Below are 17124 nucleotides of genomic sequence, written 5' to 3'. Positions count from 1 at the left end.
GAACCTCCCACTATTGCTCTATATCGTTTAATAATATCTAACAAAAATCTACTGATCTCAGTCTTGAAAGCTTCAACTGACCCCCAGTGTCCCCAGCCTTTTGGGGGAGCGAGTTCCAAATTCCCAGCACTCTTTGTGTGAAGAAGTGTTTCCTGACATCACCCCTGGACGGCCTGGCAATGGTTTTATGACTGTTGCCCCAGTTCTGGATCCCCCCCACCTCTCTCCATCGAGCCTATCAAATCCCTTTATCATTTTAAACACCTTGTTCAGATCACCCATCAACCGTCTAAACTCAAGCGAATACAAGCCGAGTGTATGCAACTTGTCCCCATAATCTAACCCTTTAAGCCCTCCAAATTGGGTGCTGCATTTCTCTACGTTACAACAGTGACTACACTTCCAATGTACTTCATTAACCGTGGAGCATCCTGGCGCTATAGAAATGCAAGTTGTTTCTTTTCTTAATTATATCCTTCCTGAGGTGTTCAAAATCATGAGGGGTCCGGACAGAATAGATAGAGAGAAACTGTTCCTATTGGTGGAAGGGTGGAGAACCAGAGGACACAGGTTTAAGGTGATTGGCAGAAGAGCCAAAGGCGACATGGGGCAAAACTTTTTTACGCAGCGAGTGGTTAGGATCTGGAATGCGCTGCCTGAGAGGGTGGTGGAGACAGACTCAATTTTGGCTTTCAAAAGGGCGTTGGATAAGTACCTGAAGGAAATTTCCCCTCCGGGGAAAGGGCAGCGGAGTGGGACTGGCTGAAGTGCTCTTGCAGAGAGCCGGGACGGGCCGAATGGCCTGTGCTTGTGACCATTCTCTGATTCTAGGTGTTGGTGCCCAGGACTGAATGTAGTGCTCCAGGTGGGGTCTGAGCGAGGCTCTATACAATTGAAGCATCACCCCCTCCCCTTTAAATTCCAACCCCTCTGAGATAAAGACCACGTTTCATTAACCTTTATTGCTTTTTGCACTTTTAGCGAGTTGTGTACCTCGACTCCCAAATCCTTCTGGTCCTCCACACCTCCTGGTTCTTTACTCACTCGAAAGTTTTCCCACTTTTCTTTCATGGATCCAAAATGGATGACCTCGCACTACCCAACATTAAACTCTATTTGCCATACTTTTGCCCACTCACTTAGTCAGTCCCTTTGTAACTTCCTGCTCATCAGGGATGGCAGCATAGTGGTTAAGTCACTGGACCAATGATCCTGAGACGTGAGTTCAAATCCTAGCTGGAATTCTGCAATTAAAAGTCAGTGTCAATAATGGTGATCATGAAAGTATCGGATTGTCGTAAAAACCCATCTGGTTCACTGATGTTCTTCAGGGAAGGAAATCTGCCGTCCTTACCTGGTCTGGCCTATATGTGACTCCAGACCCACAACAATGTGGTTTGACTCTTAACAGCCTCTTGAAATTGCCCAGCGAGACACTCACTTGTAATAATAAAACCGGACGGACCACCTGGCATTGACCTAAGCACCGGACATGACAAAGGCACACCCAGCCCAGTCACTCCCTCCCCCCACCGGCGCACCGTGGCTGCAGTGTGCACCATCTACAAGATGCACTGCGGCAACTCGCCAAGGCTTCTTCGGCAGCACCTCCCAAACCCGAAACCTCTACCACCTAGAAGGACAAGGGCAGCAGGTGCATGGGAACACCACCACCTCCACGTTCCCTTCCAAGTCACACACCATCCTGACGTGGAAATATACCGGCCGTTCCTTCATCGTCGCTGGGTCACAATCCTGGAACTCCCTCCCAAACAGCACTGTGGGAGCACCGTCACCACAAGGACTGCAGCGGTTCAAGAAGGCAGCTCACCACCACCTTCTCGAGGGCAATTAGGGGTGGGCAATAAATGCTGGCCTTGCAGCGACACCCACATCGCAGGAATAAATATTAAAATAATTGGCTGCTGTGTTTTCCATGTTACAATGACTACACTTCTAAAGTGCTTCATTGGCTGTGAAGCGTTTTGGGTCATCCAAGGGTGGTGAAAGGTGCTATATAAATGCAAGTTCTTGGATCTGGTTGCTATTTGTGTGTTGGTGGAATTGTGTTATTGGTCTATCCATGAACAGACACACTGTGCGCGATCAACTTCAGTGACCTAACCAGATGCTGCTCCCAGCTCATTTATTGTGGGGGGAGGGGGGGGGGGGAGCAATTTCCCCATCCCCTATAGCAACGTTCATTTATGTAGCGCCTTTCATGTAGTAAAACGTCACAAGGCGCTTCCCAGGTGCGTTATCCGACAAAATGTGACACCGAGCTGCCGAGATCTTCGGGCAGGTGACCAGAAGCTTGGTCAAAGAGGTAGGTTTCAAAGAGCGTCTTAAAGGCAGAGAGGTTTCGGGAGGTCAAGAGCACGTCAGTTAGTCCCACTCCCCTGCCCTTTCCAGAGCTTGGGATTTTTGCAGCTGAAGGCACATACAACCATAGAAAATAGGTGCCGGAGTAGGCCATTCGGCCCTTCGAGCCTGCACCACCATTCAATAAGATCATAGCTGATCATTCAACTTCAGTACCCCTTTCCTGCTTTCTCTCCATACTCCTTGATCCCTTTGGCGCCATATCTAACTCCCTCTTGAATATATCTAACGAACTGGCCTCAACAACTTTCTGTGGTAGAGAATTCCACAGGTTCACCACTCTCTGGGTGAAGAAGTTTCTCCTCATCTCGGTCCTAAATGGCTTACCCCTTATCCTTAGACTGTGACCCCTGGTTCTGGACTTCCCCAACATCGGCCACCAATGATGGGGGGAAGGAAATGGTGGATGCTCCAGAGGGCCGAATTAGAGGAGTGTAGAGATCGCAGGGTGGGGCCTGAGGGCTGGAGGAGGTTACAGAGATAGGGAGGGGCGAGACCATGGAGGGATTTGAAAAAAAACAATGAGAATTGTGAAATTTGAGGCCTTGTGTAGATGTGACTGCAGCATTCAAAGCTGTGATTGGCTACCCAACCATGTGGGGGCGGAGTGAGTACCCCGCAATAGGAGGGCGGCTTGTGTTGGGGTTTCAGCTGCTCGTGGACACTGGGGGTCTGGATGCGAGGGGGTCGGGCGGGGCTCAATGGGGAAGGGGTTCGGTGAGGTGTCGTCAGGTGGGGAGGGAGGGTCGGCGGGGGCTCGGTGAGGGAGGGGGTGTGTCGGGCGGGATCGATGGGGAAGGGGGGGGGGGGTTGGTGAGGGGCCGGGGGAGTGGGGAGGGTCAGCGAGGGGTCGATGGGGGGGAGGGGTGTCGGGGGTGAGGTTGGCGAGTCAATGGGGGATGGGGGAGTCCAGGAGGGTCGTGGGGGGTGTGGAATTGGGGAGGGGTTGGCGGGGGATCGATGGGCGAGGGGGTGGGCCAGTGGGGTGTTGATGGGGGTGGGTCGGAGAGGGGGGAAGGGTTGGTGGGGGGTCGAGGGGGGTAGGGGGAGTTGTCGAGGGGCTGGGGGGAGGTCAGCGAGGGGTTGATGCGGGGAGGGGTGTCGGGGGTGAGGTTGGCGAGGGGTTGGGGGGGTCGATTAGGGATGGGGTGGATGTGGGAGGAGAGGCGTCAGGGAGAGGTCAGCGGGGGGTTGATGGGGGATGGAGGGTCGGGGGGTGGGGGGAGGGGACAGCGGGGTGTCAGCGCGGTAACCGGAGCTGACCGTGACCCGTCGCTGAACCTGTTGCGTTTTTCTGTTTCCCCGCCAGACGTCGCACCGGACGCCCGGATGGAGGGGGGCCGCTCACCGCTGGCCAGCCCCAAGCCCGCCAAGAAGAGCGCAGCGGCCCAGCGCTCGCTGTCGGACCGGGTCAAGTCCCCCGGCACAGTGCGCAAGCTGTCCATGAGGATGAAGAAGCTCCCAGAGCTGCGGCGGAAGCTGAGTCTGCGCGGGACCTCGCGGGCCGGCCGGCACGATAAAGATGGCGGGGGCGGGGCCGGGGAGAATGCCCGGCCGGAGCCTGCCGGGGGGGCCTCCCCTCCCCCACCGCCGGCAGGGGCTTCGCTGCCCGTCTCCAACCGCAACGTGATCTGTCGCTACCACCTGGACAGCAGTGTGTCGGGCCGTGAGGGACAGAGGCGGCAGAAGAAGCAGCGCAGTGCGCGCTCGCTGGGCAAGGGTGGTTACCTGAGCGACGGAGACTCGCCTGAGCTGGTCGCCAAGGCGGACAAGCCCGGCGACCCGTGGAGCCCCGAGAAAGACGGAGCCACCGCCAAGCTGGACATGGGCACCTTCCGTCCCTACGGGGGCAGCGAGCAGCCCCGATGCCTGCAGTACCTCTCGGGCCTCATCAACGTCCGGCTCTATGGCATCGAGGGCGCCAAGCTGCCCCGCGCCGGCCTGCGCGACGTCTTCTGCGCCATCCAGGTGGACGGGGTGAGCAGGGCCCGCACCGCCATGCTGAGCTGCCACGAGCCCTTCCTTAGCCTGGACCACACCTTCAACATCGAGCTCGAGCACTCCCAGCAACTCAAGCTGCTGCTCTTCAGCTGGGACCCTGGCTCCTGCCGCAACCGCGTGTGCTGCTACGGCACCGCCGTCCTGCCTCCGCTCTTCAAAGGTACGCACGCCCGACACACGCGATCTCGCTCGCTCGCTCTGGCGCCCGACACGCTCGCCTGACACGCGCCCTCTCACTCTCTCTCGCGCCCTCTCGCTGTCCCTCGCGCTGTCTCTCGCTCCCTCTCTCTGTCTCTCGCTCCCTCTCTCTGTCTCTCGCTCCCTCTCTCTGTCTCTCGCTCCCTCTCTCTGACTCTCGCTCCCTCTCTCTGTCTCTCGCGCCCTCTCTCTGTCTCTCGCGCCCTCTCTCTGTCTCTCGCTCCCTCTCTCTGTCTCTCGCTCCCTCTCGCTGTCTCTCGCTCCCTCTCTCTGTCTCTCGCTCCCTCTCTCTGTCTCTCGCGCCCTCTCTCTGTCTCTCGCGCCCTCTCTCTGTCTCTCGCTCCCTCTCTCTGTCTCTCGCTGTCTCTCGCTGTCTCTCGCTGTCTCTCGCTCCCTCTCTCTGTCTCTCGCGCCCTCTCTCTGTCTCTCGCGCCCTCTCTCTGTCTCTCGCTCCCTCTCTCTGTCTCTCGCGCCCTCTCTCTGTCTCTCGCTGTCTCTCGCTGTCTCTCGCTCCCTCTCTCTGACTCTCGCTCCCTCTCCCTGTCTCTCGCGCCCTCTCCCTGTCTCTCGCGCCCTCTCCCTGTCTCTCGCGCCCTCTCCCTGTCTCTCGCGCCCTCTCCCTGTCTCTCGCGCCCTCTCCCTGTCTCTCGCGCCCTCTCCCTGTCTCTCGCGCCCTCTCCCTGTCTCTCGCGCCCTCTCCCTGTCTCTCGCGCCCTCTCCCTGTCTCTCGCGCCCTCTCCCTGTCTCTCGCGCCCTCTCCCTGTCTCTCGCGCCCTCTCTCTGTCTCTCGCGCCCTCTCTCTGTCTCTCGCGCCCTCTCTCTGTCTCTCGCGCCCTCTCTCTGTCTCTCGCGCCCTCTCTCTGTCTCTCGCGCCCTCTCTCTGTCTCTCGCGCCCTCTCTCTGTCTCTCGCGCCCTCTCTCTGTCTCTCGCGCCCTCTCTCTGTCTCTCGCGCCCTCTCTCTGTCTCTCGCGCCCTCTCTCTGTCTCTCGCGCCCTCTCTCTGTCTCTCGCGCCCTCTCTCTGTCTCTCGCGCCCTCTCTCTGTCTCTCGCGCCCTCTCTCTGTCTCTCGCGCCCTCTCTCTGTCTCTCGCGCCCTCTCTCTGTCTCTCGCGCCCTCTCTCTGTCTCTCGCGCCCTCTCTCTGTCTCTCGCGCCCTCTCTCTGTCTCTCGCGCCCTCTCTCTGTCTCTCGCGCCCTCTCTCTGTCTCTCGCGCCCTCTCTCTGTCTCTCTCGCGCCCTCTCTCTGTCTCTCTCGCGCCCTCTCTCTGTCTCTCTCGCGCCCTCTCTCTGTCTCTCTCGCGCCCTCTCTCTGTCTCTCTCGCGCCCTCTCTCTGTCTCTCTCGCGCCCTCTCTCTGTCTCTCTCGCGCCCTCTCTCTGTCTCTCTCGCGCCCTCTCTCTGTCTCTCTCGCGCCCTCTCTCTGTCTCTCGCGCCCTCTCTCTGTCTCTCGCGCCCTCTCTCTGTCTCTCTCTGTCTCTCGCTGTCTCTCGCTGTCTCTCGCTCCCTCTCTCTGACTCTCGCTCCCTCTCTCTGTCTCTCGCGCCCTCTCCCTGTCTCTCGCGCCCTCTCCCTGTCTCTCGCGTCCTCTCTCTGTCTCTCGCGCCCTCTCTCTGTCTCTCGCGCCCTCTCTCTGTCTCTCGCGCCCTCTCTCTGTCTCTCGCGCCCTCTCTCTGTCTCTCTCGCTCCCTCTCTCTGTCTCTCTCGCGCCCTCTCTCTGTCTCTCTCGCGCCCTCTCTCTGTCTCTCTCGCGCCCTCTCTCTGTCTCTCTCGCGCCCTCTCTCTGTCTCTCTCGCGCCCTCTCTCTGTCTCTCTCGCGCCCTCTCTCTGTCTCTCTCGCGCCCTCTCTCTGTCTCTCTCGCGCCCTCTCTCTGTCTCTCTCGCGCCCTCTCTCTGTCTCTCTCGCGCCCTCTCTCTGTCTCTCTCGCGCCCTCTCTCTGTCTCTCTCGCGCCCTCTCTCTGTCTCTCTCGCGCCCTCTCTCTGTCTCTCTCGCGCCCTCTCTCTGTCTCTCTCGCGCCCTCTCTCTGTCTCTCTCGCGCCCTCTCTCTGTCTCTCTCGCGCCCTCTCTCTGTCTCTCTCGCGCCCTCTCTCTTTCTCTCTCGCGCCCTCTCTCTGTCTCTCTCGCGCCCTCTCTCTGTCTCTCTCGCGCCCTCTCTCTGTCTCTCTCGCGCCCTCTCTCTGTCTCTCTCGCGCCCTCTCTCTGTCTCTCTCGCGCCCTCTCTCTGTCTCTCTCGCGCCCTCTCTCTGTCTCTCTCGCGCCCTCTCTCTGTCTCTCTCGCGCCCTCTCTCTGTCTCTCTCGCGCCCTCTCTCTGTCTCTCTCGCGCCCTCTCTCTGTCTCTCTCGCGCCCTCTCTCTGTCTCTCTCGCGCCCTCTCTCTGTCTCTCTCGCGCCCTCTCTCTGTCTCTCTCGCGCCCTCTCTCTGTCTCTCTCGCGCCCTCTCTCTGTCTCTCTCGCGCCCTCTCTCTGTCTCTCTCGCGCCCTCTCTCTGTCTCTCGCGCCCTCTCTCTGTCTCTCGCGCCCTCTCTCTGTCTCTCGCGCCCTCTCTCTGTCTCTCGCGCCCTCTCTCTGTCTCTCGCGCCCTCTCTCTGTCTCTCGCGCCCTCTCTCTGTCTCTCGCGCCCTCTCTCTGTCTCTCGCGCCCTCTCTCTCTCTCTCGCGCCCTCTCTCTCTCTCTCGCGCCTTCTCTCTCTCTCTCGCGCCCTCTCTCTCTCTCTCGCGCCCTCTCTCTCTCTCTCGCGCCCTCTCTCTCTCTCTCGCGCCCCCTCTCTCTCTCTCGCGCCCCCTCTCTCTCTCTCGCGCCCCCTCTCTCTCTCTCGCGCCCTCCCTCTCCCTCTCTCTCGCGCCCTCCCTCTCCCTCTCTCTCGCGCCCTCCCTCTCCCTCTCTCTCGCGCCCTCCCTCTCCCTCTCTCACGCGCCCTCCCTCTCCCTCTCTCTCGCGCCCTCCCTCTCCCTCTCTCTCGCGCCCTCCCTCTCCCTCTCTCTCGCGCCCTCCCTCTCCCTCTCTCTCGCGCCCTCTCTCTCTCTCTCGCGCCCTCTCTCTCTCTCCCGCGCCCGCTCACTCTCTCCCGCGCCCTCTCTCCCCCTCTCCCTCTCTCACTCTCGCGCCATCTCACTCTCTCTCTCTCTCTCTCTCGCGCCCTCTCACTCTCTCTCTCGCGCCCCCTCCCTCCCCTGCTAACGCACCCCCCCCCCCGTGCGCCCTCGGCCTCGCGCCCTTCCCCCCCCTGCGCGCCCTCCCCCACCGCGAGGGACTTGGAGAAGAGGAGGATAAATGGGGTTGATGTACAGATTGAGTATGATCTGATTGAATGGCGGAACAGGCTGGAGGGGCTGAATGGCCGCCTCCTGTTTTTATGTTCCCATTTCAAAGCTCAACAGTGAGTGCTGTATGGCTATTTGACTGTGGAGGCCTCACAGCACAGTCGTGTCTGTTCACACAGTCAGTCGGGGGTCACTAAGTGACAGCTCGGACCGGGAGCCCTGACTGACTGGTTCCCCTCGCCATCCCAGAGGAGATGAAGCCAATCCCAATCCTCCATCGGGAGTGCTGCTGGCTCTGCCCAGACTGGGGGTGCAACGTATGACTCGGTGCCCATGGGGGGCATTCACTCGCTCCTCCGTCTCGGGGGCACACTGGTGACACTGCAGGGAGGAAGCACCGGCGCAGCAGGTTGGTGATAAGGGGATATTCCCCACTGGCCCATCACCCTTGTGCCCTCATTCTGAAAGTGCTCTTCCCTCAGTCCCAGCCCCCTTCCCTGCTATTTAAAAAGTAAAGGAAAAACTTGCATTTATATAGCGCCTTTCATGACCACCGGACGTCCCAAAGCGCTTCACTGCCAATGGGCAACAGCAACTTGTATTTATATAGCGCCTTTAACGTAGTAAAACATCCCAAGGCGCGTCACTGGAGTGTGTTGTAAGACTAAAAATTGACACTGAGCCACATAAGAAATTAGGGCAGGTGGTCAAAGAGGTAGGTTTTAAGGAGAGTCTTGAAGGAGAAAGTGAGGTAGAGAGGTTTCGGGGGGGAGTTCCAGAGCTTGGGGCCCAAGCAACAGAAGGCACGGCCATCGATGGTTGAGCGATTACAATCAGGGCAGAATTAGAGGAACGCAGATATCCTGGGGGCGGGGGGAGGATGTTGTGAGGCTGGAAGAGATTACAGAGGTAGGGAGGGGCGAGGCCATGGAGGGATTTGAAAACCAGGATGAGAATTTTAAAATCGAGGCATTGCTTAACCGGGAGCCAATGTAGGTCAGCAAGTACAGGGGTGATGGGTGAGCGGGACTTGGTGTGAGTTCGAACACGGGGTACTTTTGAAGTATAGTATCTGTGGTAATGGAGGGAGAATTTGAATCGTGACTCAGCTGTGGATCAGAACAGGAATTCTGGCTACAATAATCGGCAGCTTTTTTCACTTTTGCTTCACAAAAATAGAAGTATTCTGATGTAACCAAGAAAGGCGCGGACAATATATCGGCAGTCACAGATCCCACAGGAGATGGCTGTATTAATGCTCCAAACACTGCTAACTCTCCAGCAAACCAACTCCGGATGGTTGTTTGGGACGGGTTAGCTGTGGAGCAGAGAGTTTGGTTCTTGACAGGCTGCAGGGGGTGGGAGGGCGCTTTTTATTCCTTTCGGTCAAAAAATAACTTTGCAGAACATGCTCCTGACTACAGGGTATGTAGAGCCATTCTCGCTTGCTGCTGATGCTTTGGTTCCGAGTACAATTGCAGCCGCATGCAGTGCTGGTTTTAACCCTGGTGTTTCCCCGGGAGGAAGCGCTCTGATTGCTCCGAGTCCTGTTTACTCCGTTCAGGGGAAGGGATTGAGCCGGGACTTCCTCCTCCAGGCCAGCAGCTGTTACTGTGCTTGAACTCTCTACACCCTCGTACACATGGATCACAAACACCAACACATGTCAGTGGCCAATCCTCGGCACAGGCTTCAACAGAACCGCCAGATAGTGTGTATACTGATTATAGGGGTAATCCCCAGGGAGTGTGTATAGTGATTAAAGAGGTAATAAGAACATAAGAACATAAGAATTAGGAACAGAAGTAGGCCATCGAGCCCCTCGAGCCTGCTCCGCCATTCAATAAGAACATGGCTGATCTGGTCGTGGACTCAGCTCCACTTACCCGTCCTCTCCCCGTAACCCTTAATTCCCTTATTGGTTAAAAATCTATCTATCTTTGACTTGAAAACATTCAATGAGCCAGCCTCAACTGCTTCCTTGGGCAGAGAATTCCACAGATTCACAACCCTCTGGGAGAAGAAATTCTTTCTCAACTCGGTTTTAAATTGGCTCCTCCGTATTTTGAGGCTGTGCCCCCCTAGTTCTAGACTCCCCTACCAGTGGAAACAACCTCTCTGCCTCTACCTTGTCTATCCCTTTCATGATTTTAAATGTTTCTGTAAGATCACCCCTCATCCTTCTGAACTCCAACAAGTAAAGACCCAGTCTACTCAATCTATCATCATAAGGTAACCCCCTCATTTCTGGAATCAGCCTAGTGAATCGTCTCTGTACCCCTTCCAAAGCTAGTATATCCTTCCTTAAGAAAGGTGACCAAAACTGCACGCAGTATTCCAGGTGCGGCCTCACCAATACCTTATACAGGTGCAGCAAGACCTCCCTGCTTTTGTACTCCATCCCTCTCGCAATGAAGGCCAACATTCCATTTGCCTTCCTGATTACCTGCTGCACCTGCAAACTAACGTTTTGGGATTCATGCACAAGGATCCCCAGGTCCTCTGCACCTCAGCATGTTGTAATTTCTCCCCATTCAAATAATATTCCCTTTTACTGTTTTTTTCCCCAAGGTGGATGACCTCACACTTTCCGACATTGTATTCCATCTGCCAAATCTTAGCCCATTCGCTTAACCTATCCAAATCTCCTTGCAGCCTCTCTGAGTCCTCTACACAACCCGCTTTCCCACTAATCTTAGTGTCATCTGCAAATTTTGTTGCACTACACTCTGTCCCCTCTTCTAGGTCATCTATGTATATTGTAAACAGTTGTGGTCCCAGCACTGATCCCTGTGGCACACCACTAACCACTGATTTCCAACCGGAAAAGGACCCATTTATCCCGACTCTCTGCTTTCTGTTCGCCAGCCAATTCTCTATCCATGCTAATACATTTCCACTGACTCCGCGTACCTTTATCTTCTGCAGTAACCTTTTGTGTGGCACCTTATCGAATGCCTTTTGGAAATCTAAATACACCACATCCATCGGTACACCTCTATCCACCATGCTCGTTATATCCTCAAAGAATTCCAGTAAGTTAGTTAAACATGATTTCCCTTTCATGAATCCATGCTGCGTCTGCTTGATTGCACTATTCCTATCTAGATGTCCCACTATTTCTTCCTTAATGATAGTTTCAAGCATTTTCCCCACTACAGATGTTAAACTAACCGGCCTATAGTTACCTGCGTTTTGCCTGTCCCCTTTTTTAAACAGAGACGTTACATTAGCTGCTTTCCAATCCGCTGGTACCTCCCCAGAATCCAGAGAATTTTGGTAGATTATAACAAATGCATCTGCTATAACTTCCGCCATCTCTTTTAATACCCTGGGATGCATTTCATCAGGACCAGGGGACTTGTCTACAAATAGTGTGTATAGTGATCATAGGGGTAATCCCCAGATAGTGTGTATAGTGATTATAGGGGTAATCCCCAAGTAGTGTGTATAGTGATTATAGGGTTAATCACCAGATAGTGTGTATAGTGATTATAGGGGTAATCCCCAAATAGTGTGAATAGTGATTATACAGGTAATCCCCAGGAAGTGTGTAAAGTGATTATAGGGGTAATCCCCAGGGAGTGTGTATAGTGATTATAGGGGTAATCCCCAGATAGTGTGTATAGTGATTATAGGGGTAATCCCCAGGGAGTGTGTATAGTGATTATAGGGGTAATCCCCAGATAGTGTGTGTAGTGATTATAGGGGTAATGCCCAGATAGTGTGTATCGTGATTATAGGGGTAATCCCCAGATAGTGTGTATAGTGATTATAGGGGTAATCCCCAGATAGTGTGTATGGTGATTATAGGGGTAATCCCCAGATAGTGTGTATGGTGATTATAGGGGTAATCCCCAGATAGTGTGTGTAGTGATTATAGGGGTAATCCCCGGATAGTGTGTATAGTGATTATAGGGGTAATCCCCAGGGAGTGTGTATAGTGATTATAGGGGTAATCCCCAAATAGTGTGTATGGTGATTATAGGGGTAATCCCCAAATAGTGTGTATAGTGATTATAGGGGTAATCCCCAGGGAGTGTGTATAGTGATTATAGGGGTAATCCCCAGGGAGTGTGTATAGTGATTATAGGGGTAATCCCCAAATAGTGTGTATGGTGATTATAGGGGTAATCCCCAAATAGTGTGTATAGTGATTATAGGGGTAATCCCCATGGAGTGTGTATAGTGATTATAGGGGTAATCCCCAAATAGTGTGTATAGTGATTATAGGGGTAATCCCCAGGGAGTGTGTATAGTCATTATAGGGGTAATCCCCAGATAGTGTGTATAGTGATTATAGGGGTAATCCCCAAATAGTGTGTATAGTGATTATAGGGGTAATCCCCAGATAGTGTGTGTAGTGATTATAGGGGTAATCCCCAGAGAGTATGTACAGTGATTATAGGGGTAGTCCCCAGATAGTGTGTGTAGTGATTATAGGGGTAATCCCCAGGGAGTGTGTATAGTGATTATAGGGGAAATCCCTAGGGAGTGTGTATAGTGATTATAGGGGTAATCCCCAAATAGTGTGTACAGTGATTATAGGGGTAATCCCCAGGGAGTGTGTATAGCGATTATAGGGGTAATCGCCAGATAGTGTGTATAGTGATTATAGGGGTAATCCCCAGGGAATATGTATAGTGATTATAGGGGTAATCCCCAGATAGAGTGTATAGTGATTATAGGGGTAATCCCCAGATAGTGTGTATGGTGATTAAAGGGGTAATCCCCAGGGAGTATGTATAGTGATTATAGGGGTAGTCCCCAGACAGTGTGTATAGTGATTATAGGTGTAATCCCCAGGGAGTATGTATAGTGATTATAGGGGTAATCCCCAGGGAGTATGTATAGTGATTATAGGGGTAATCCCCAGACAGTGTGTATAGTGATTATAGGTGTAATCCCCAGGGAGTATGTATAGTGATTATAGGGGTAATCCCCAGACAGTGTGTATAGTGATTATAGGGGTAATCCCCAGATCGTGTGTATAGTGATTATAGGGGTAATCCCCAGATAGTGTGTCGTGATTATAGGGGTAATCCCCAGGGAGTATGCACAGTGATTATAGGGGTAATCCCCAGATAGTGTGTATAGTGATTATAGGGGTAATCCCCAGATAGTGTGTATAGTGATAATAGGGGTAATCCCCAGATAGTGTGTACAGTGATTATAGGGGTAATCCCCAGGGAGGATGTATAGTGATTATAGGGGTAATCACCAAATAGTGTGTATAGTGATTATAGGGGTAATCCCCAGGGAGTGTGTATAGTGAGAATAGGGGTAATCCCCAGGGAGTGTGTATAGTGAGAATAGGGGTAATTCCCAGGGAGTATGTATAGTGATTATAGGGGTAATCCCCAAATAGTGTGTATAGTGATTATAGGGGTAATCCCCAGGAAGTGTTTATAGTGATTATAGGGGTAATCCCCAGATAGTGTGTATAGTGATTGTAGGGGTAATCCCCAGCGAGTGTGTATAGTGATTATAGGGGTAATCCCCAGGGAGTGTGTATGGTGATTATAGGGGTAATCCCCAAATAGTGTGTATCGTGATTACAGGGGTAATCCCCAGGAACTGTGTATAGTGATTATAGGGATAATCCCCAGATCGTGTGTATAGTGATTATAGGGGTAATCCCCAGATCGTATGTATAGTGATTATAGGAGTAATCCCCAGATAGTGTGTATAGTGATTATCGGGGTAATCCCCAGGTAGTATGTATTGTGATTATAGGGGTAATTCCCAGGGAGTGTGTATAGTGATTATAGGGTTAATCCCCAAATAGTGTGAATAGTGATTATAGGGGTAATCCCCAGGGAGTGTGTATAGTGATTATAGGGGTAATCCCCAGATAGTGTGTATCGTGATTATATGGGTAATCCCCAGATAGTGTGTATCGTGATTATAGGGATAATCGCCAGATAGTGTGTATAGTGATTATAGGGGTAATCACCAGGGAGTGTGTATAGTGATTATAGGGGTAATCCCCAGGGAGTGTGTATAGTGATTATAGGGGTAATCCGCAGATAGTGTGTATAGTGATTATAGGGGTAATCCCCAGATAGTGTGTCTAGTGATTATAGGGGTAATCCCCAGATAGTGTGTATAGTGATCATAGGGGTAATCCCCAGATAGTGTGTATAGTGATCATATGGGTAACCCCAAATAGTGTGTATAGTGATTATAGGGGTAATCCCCAGATAGTGTGTATAGTGATTATAGGGGTATTCCCCAGGGAGTGTGTATAGTGATTATAGGGGTAATCCCCAGATAGTGTGTATAGTGATTATAGGGGTATTCCCCAGGGAGTGTGTATAGTGATTATAGGGGTAATCCCCAGATAGTGTGTATAGTGATTATAGGGGTATTCCCCAGGGAGTGTGTATAGTGATTATAGGGGTAATCCCCAAATAGTGATTATAGGGGTAATCCCCAGGGAGTGTGTATAGTTATTATAGGGGTAATCCCCAGGGTGTGTGTATAGTGATTATAGGGGTAATCCCCAGACAGTGTGTATAGTGATTATAGGGGTAATCCCCAGACAGTGTGTATAGTGATTATAGGTGTAATCCCCAGGGAGTGTGTATAGTGATTATAGGGGTAATCCCCAGACAGTGTGTATAGTGATTATAGGTGTAATCCCCAGGGAGTATGTATAGTGATTATAGGGGTAATCCCCAGGGAGTGTGTATAGTGATTATAGGGGTAATCCCCAGATCGTGTGTATAGTGATTATAGGGGTAATCCCCAGATAATGTGTAGTGATTATAGGGATAATCCCCAGGGAGTATGTCCAGTGATTATAGGGGTAATCCCCAGGGAGTGTGTATAGTGATTATAGGAGTAATCCCCAGATAGTGTGTATAGTGATTATAGGGGTAATCCCCGGGAGTATGTACAGTGATTTTAGGGGTAATCCCCAGGGAGTGTGTATAGTGATTATAGGGGCAATCCCCAAATCGTGTGTATAGTGATTATAGGGGTAATCCCCAGGAAGTGTTTATAGTGATTATAGGGGCAATCCCCAGATAGTGTGTATAGTGATTATAGGGGTAATCCCCAGATAGTGTGTATAGTGATTATAGGGGTAATCCCCAGATAGTGTGTATAGTGATTGTAGGGGTAATCCCCAGGGAGTGTGCATAGTGATTATAGGGGTAATCCCCAGCGAGTGTGTATAGTGATTATAGCGGTAATCCCCAGATAGTGTGTACAGTGATTGTAGGGGTAATCTCCAGGGAGTGTGTGTAGTGATTATAGGGGTAATCCCCAGGGAGTGTATATCGTGATTATCGGGGTAATCCCCAGATAGTGTGTATAGTGAATATCGGGGTAATCCCCAGGTAGTATATATTGTGATTATAGGGGTAATCCCCAGGGAGTGTGGATAGTGATTATAGGGGTAATCCCCAGGGAGTGTGTATAGTGATTATAGGGGTAATCCCCAGGGAGTGTGTACAGTGATTATTGGTGTAATCCCCAGGGAGTGTGTATAGTAATTGTAGGGGTAATCCCCAAATAGTGTGTATAGTGATTACAGGGGTAATCCCCAGGAACTGTGTATAGTGATTATAGGGATAATCCCCAGATCGTGTGCATAGTGATTATAGGGGTAATCCCCAGATTGTATGTATAGTGATTATAGGGGAAATCCCCAGCGAGTATGTATAGTGATTATAGGGGTAATCCCCAGGGAGTGTATATCGTGATTATCGGGGTAATCCCCAGATAGTGTGTATAGTGATTATCGGGGTAATCCCCAGGTAGTATGTATTGTGATTATAGGAGTAATCCCCAGATAGTGTGTATAGTGATTATCGGGGTAATCCCCAGGTAGTATGTATTGTGATTATCGGGGTAATCCACAGGGAGTGTGTATAGTGATTATAGGGTTAATCCCCAAATAGTGTGAATAGTGATTATAGGGGTAATCCCCAGGGAGTGTGTATAGTGATTATAGGGGTAATCCCCAGATAGTGTGTATCGTGATTATAGGGATAATCCCCAGATAATATGTATAGTGATTATAGGGGTAATCCCCACGGAGTAATGTATAGTGATTATAGGGGTAATCCCCAGATAGTGTGTATCGTGATTATAGGGGTAATCCCCAGGAAGTGTGTATAGTGATTATAGGGGTAATCTCCACGGAGTGTGTATCGTGATTGTAGGGGTAATCCCCAAATAGTGTATATAGTGATTACAGGGGTAATCCCCAGGAACTGTGTACAGTGATTATAGGGATAATCCCCAGATAGTGTGTATCGTGATTATAGGGGTAATCCCCAGGTAGTGTGTGTCGTGATTATAGGGGTAATCCCCAAGGAGTATGTACAGTGATTATAGGGGTAATCCCCAGGGAGTGTGTATAGTGATTATAGGGGTAATCTGCAGATAGTGCGTATGGTGATTATAGGGGTAATCCCCAGGGAGTATGTATAGTGATTATAGGGGTAGTCCCCAAATAGTGTGTATGGTGATTATAGGGGTAATCCCCAGATCGTGTGTCTAGTGATTATAGGGGTAATCCCCAGATAGTGTGTATAGTGATTATAGGGGTAACCCCAAATAGTGTGTATAGTGATTATAGGGGTAATCCCCAGATAGTGTGTATAGTGATTATAGGGGTATTCCCCAGGGAGTGTGTATAGTGATGAAAGGGGTAATCCCCAAATAGTGTGTATAGTGATTATAGGGGTAATCCCCAGGGAGTGTGTATAGTTATTATAGGGGTAATCCCCAGGGTGTGTGTATAGTGATTATAGGGGTAATCCCCAAATAGTGTGTATAGTGATTATAGGGGTAATCCCCAGGGAGTGTGTATAGTGATTATAGGGGTAATCCCCAGATAGTGTGTATGGTGATTATAGGGGTAATCCCCAGGGAGTGTGTATAGCGATTATAGGGGTAATCCCCAGATAGTGTGTATAGTGATTATAGGGGTAATCCCCAGGGAGTATGTATAGTGATTATAGGGGTAATCCCCAGATAGACTGTATAGTGATTATAGGGGTAATCCCCAGGGAGTATGTATAGTGATTATAGGGGTAATCCCCAGGGAGTGTGTATCGTGATTATAGGGGTAATCGCCAGATCGTGTGTATAGTGATAATAGGAGTAATCCCCAGATAGTGTGTATAGTGATTATAGGGGTTATCCCCGGGAGTATGTACAGTGATTTTAGGGGTAATCCCCAGGGAGTGTGTATAGTGATTATAGGGGTAATCTCCAGATAGTGTGTATAGTGATTATAGGGGTAATCCCGAGGGAGTGTGTACAGTGA

The 17124-nt window shown here is 51.6% G+C and overlaps 1 protein-coding gene across 1 annotated transcript in view; it reads left to right on the top strand.

Annotated features, from left to right (window-relative positions):
• Positions 1-17124, top strand: part of LOC139237996 (rho GTPase-activating protein SYDE1-like) — a 116117-nt gene that overhangs the window by 40983 nt on the left and 58010 nt on the right. Inside the window, exon 3 of the mRNA XM_070867381.1 lies at positions 3692-4543. Coding sequence (XP_070723482.1) covers positions 3692-4543 — 852 coding nt within the window. The remainder of the gene's footprint in view (positions 1-3691; positions 4544-17124) is intronic.

Source organism: Pristiophorus japonicus, chromosome 24, assembly GCF_044704955.1.
Source record: "Pristiophorus japonicus isolate sPriJap1 chromosome 24, sPriJap1.hap1, whole genome shotgun sequence".
Lineage (NCBI taxonomy): Eukaryota > Metazoa > Chordata > Chondrichthyes > Pristiophoridae > Pristiophorus > Pristiophorus japonicus.
Note: the sequence above shows the minus strand (reverse complement) of the source record. Positions and strands in the feature narration are given on the sequence as shown.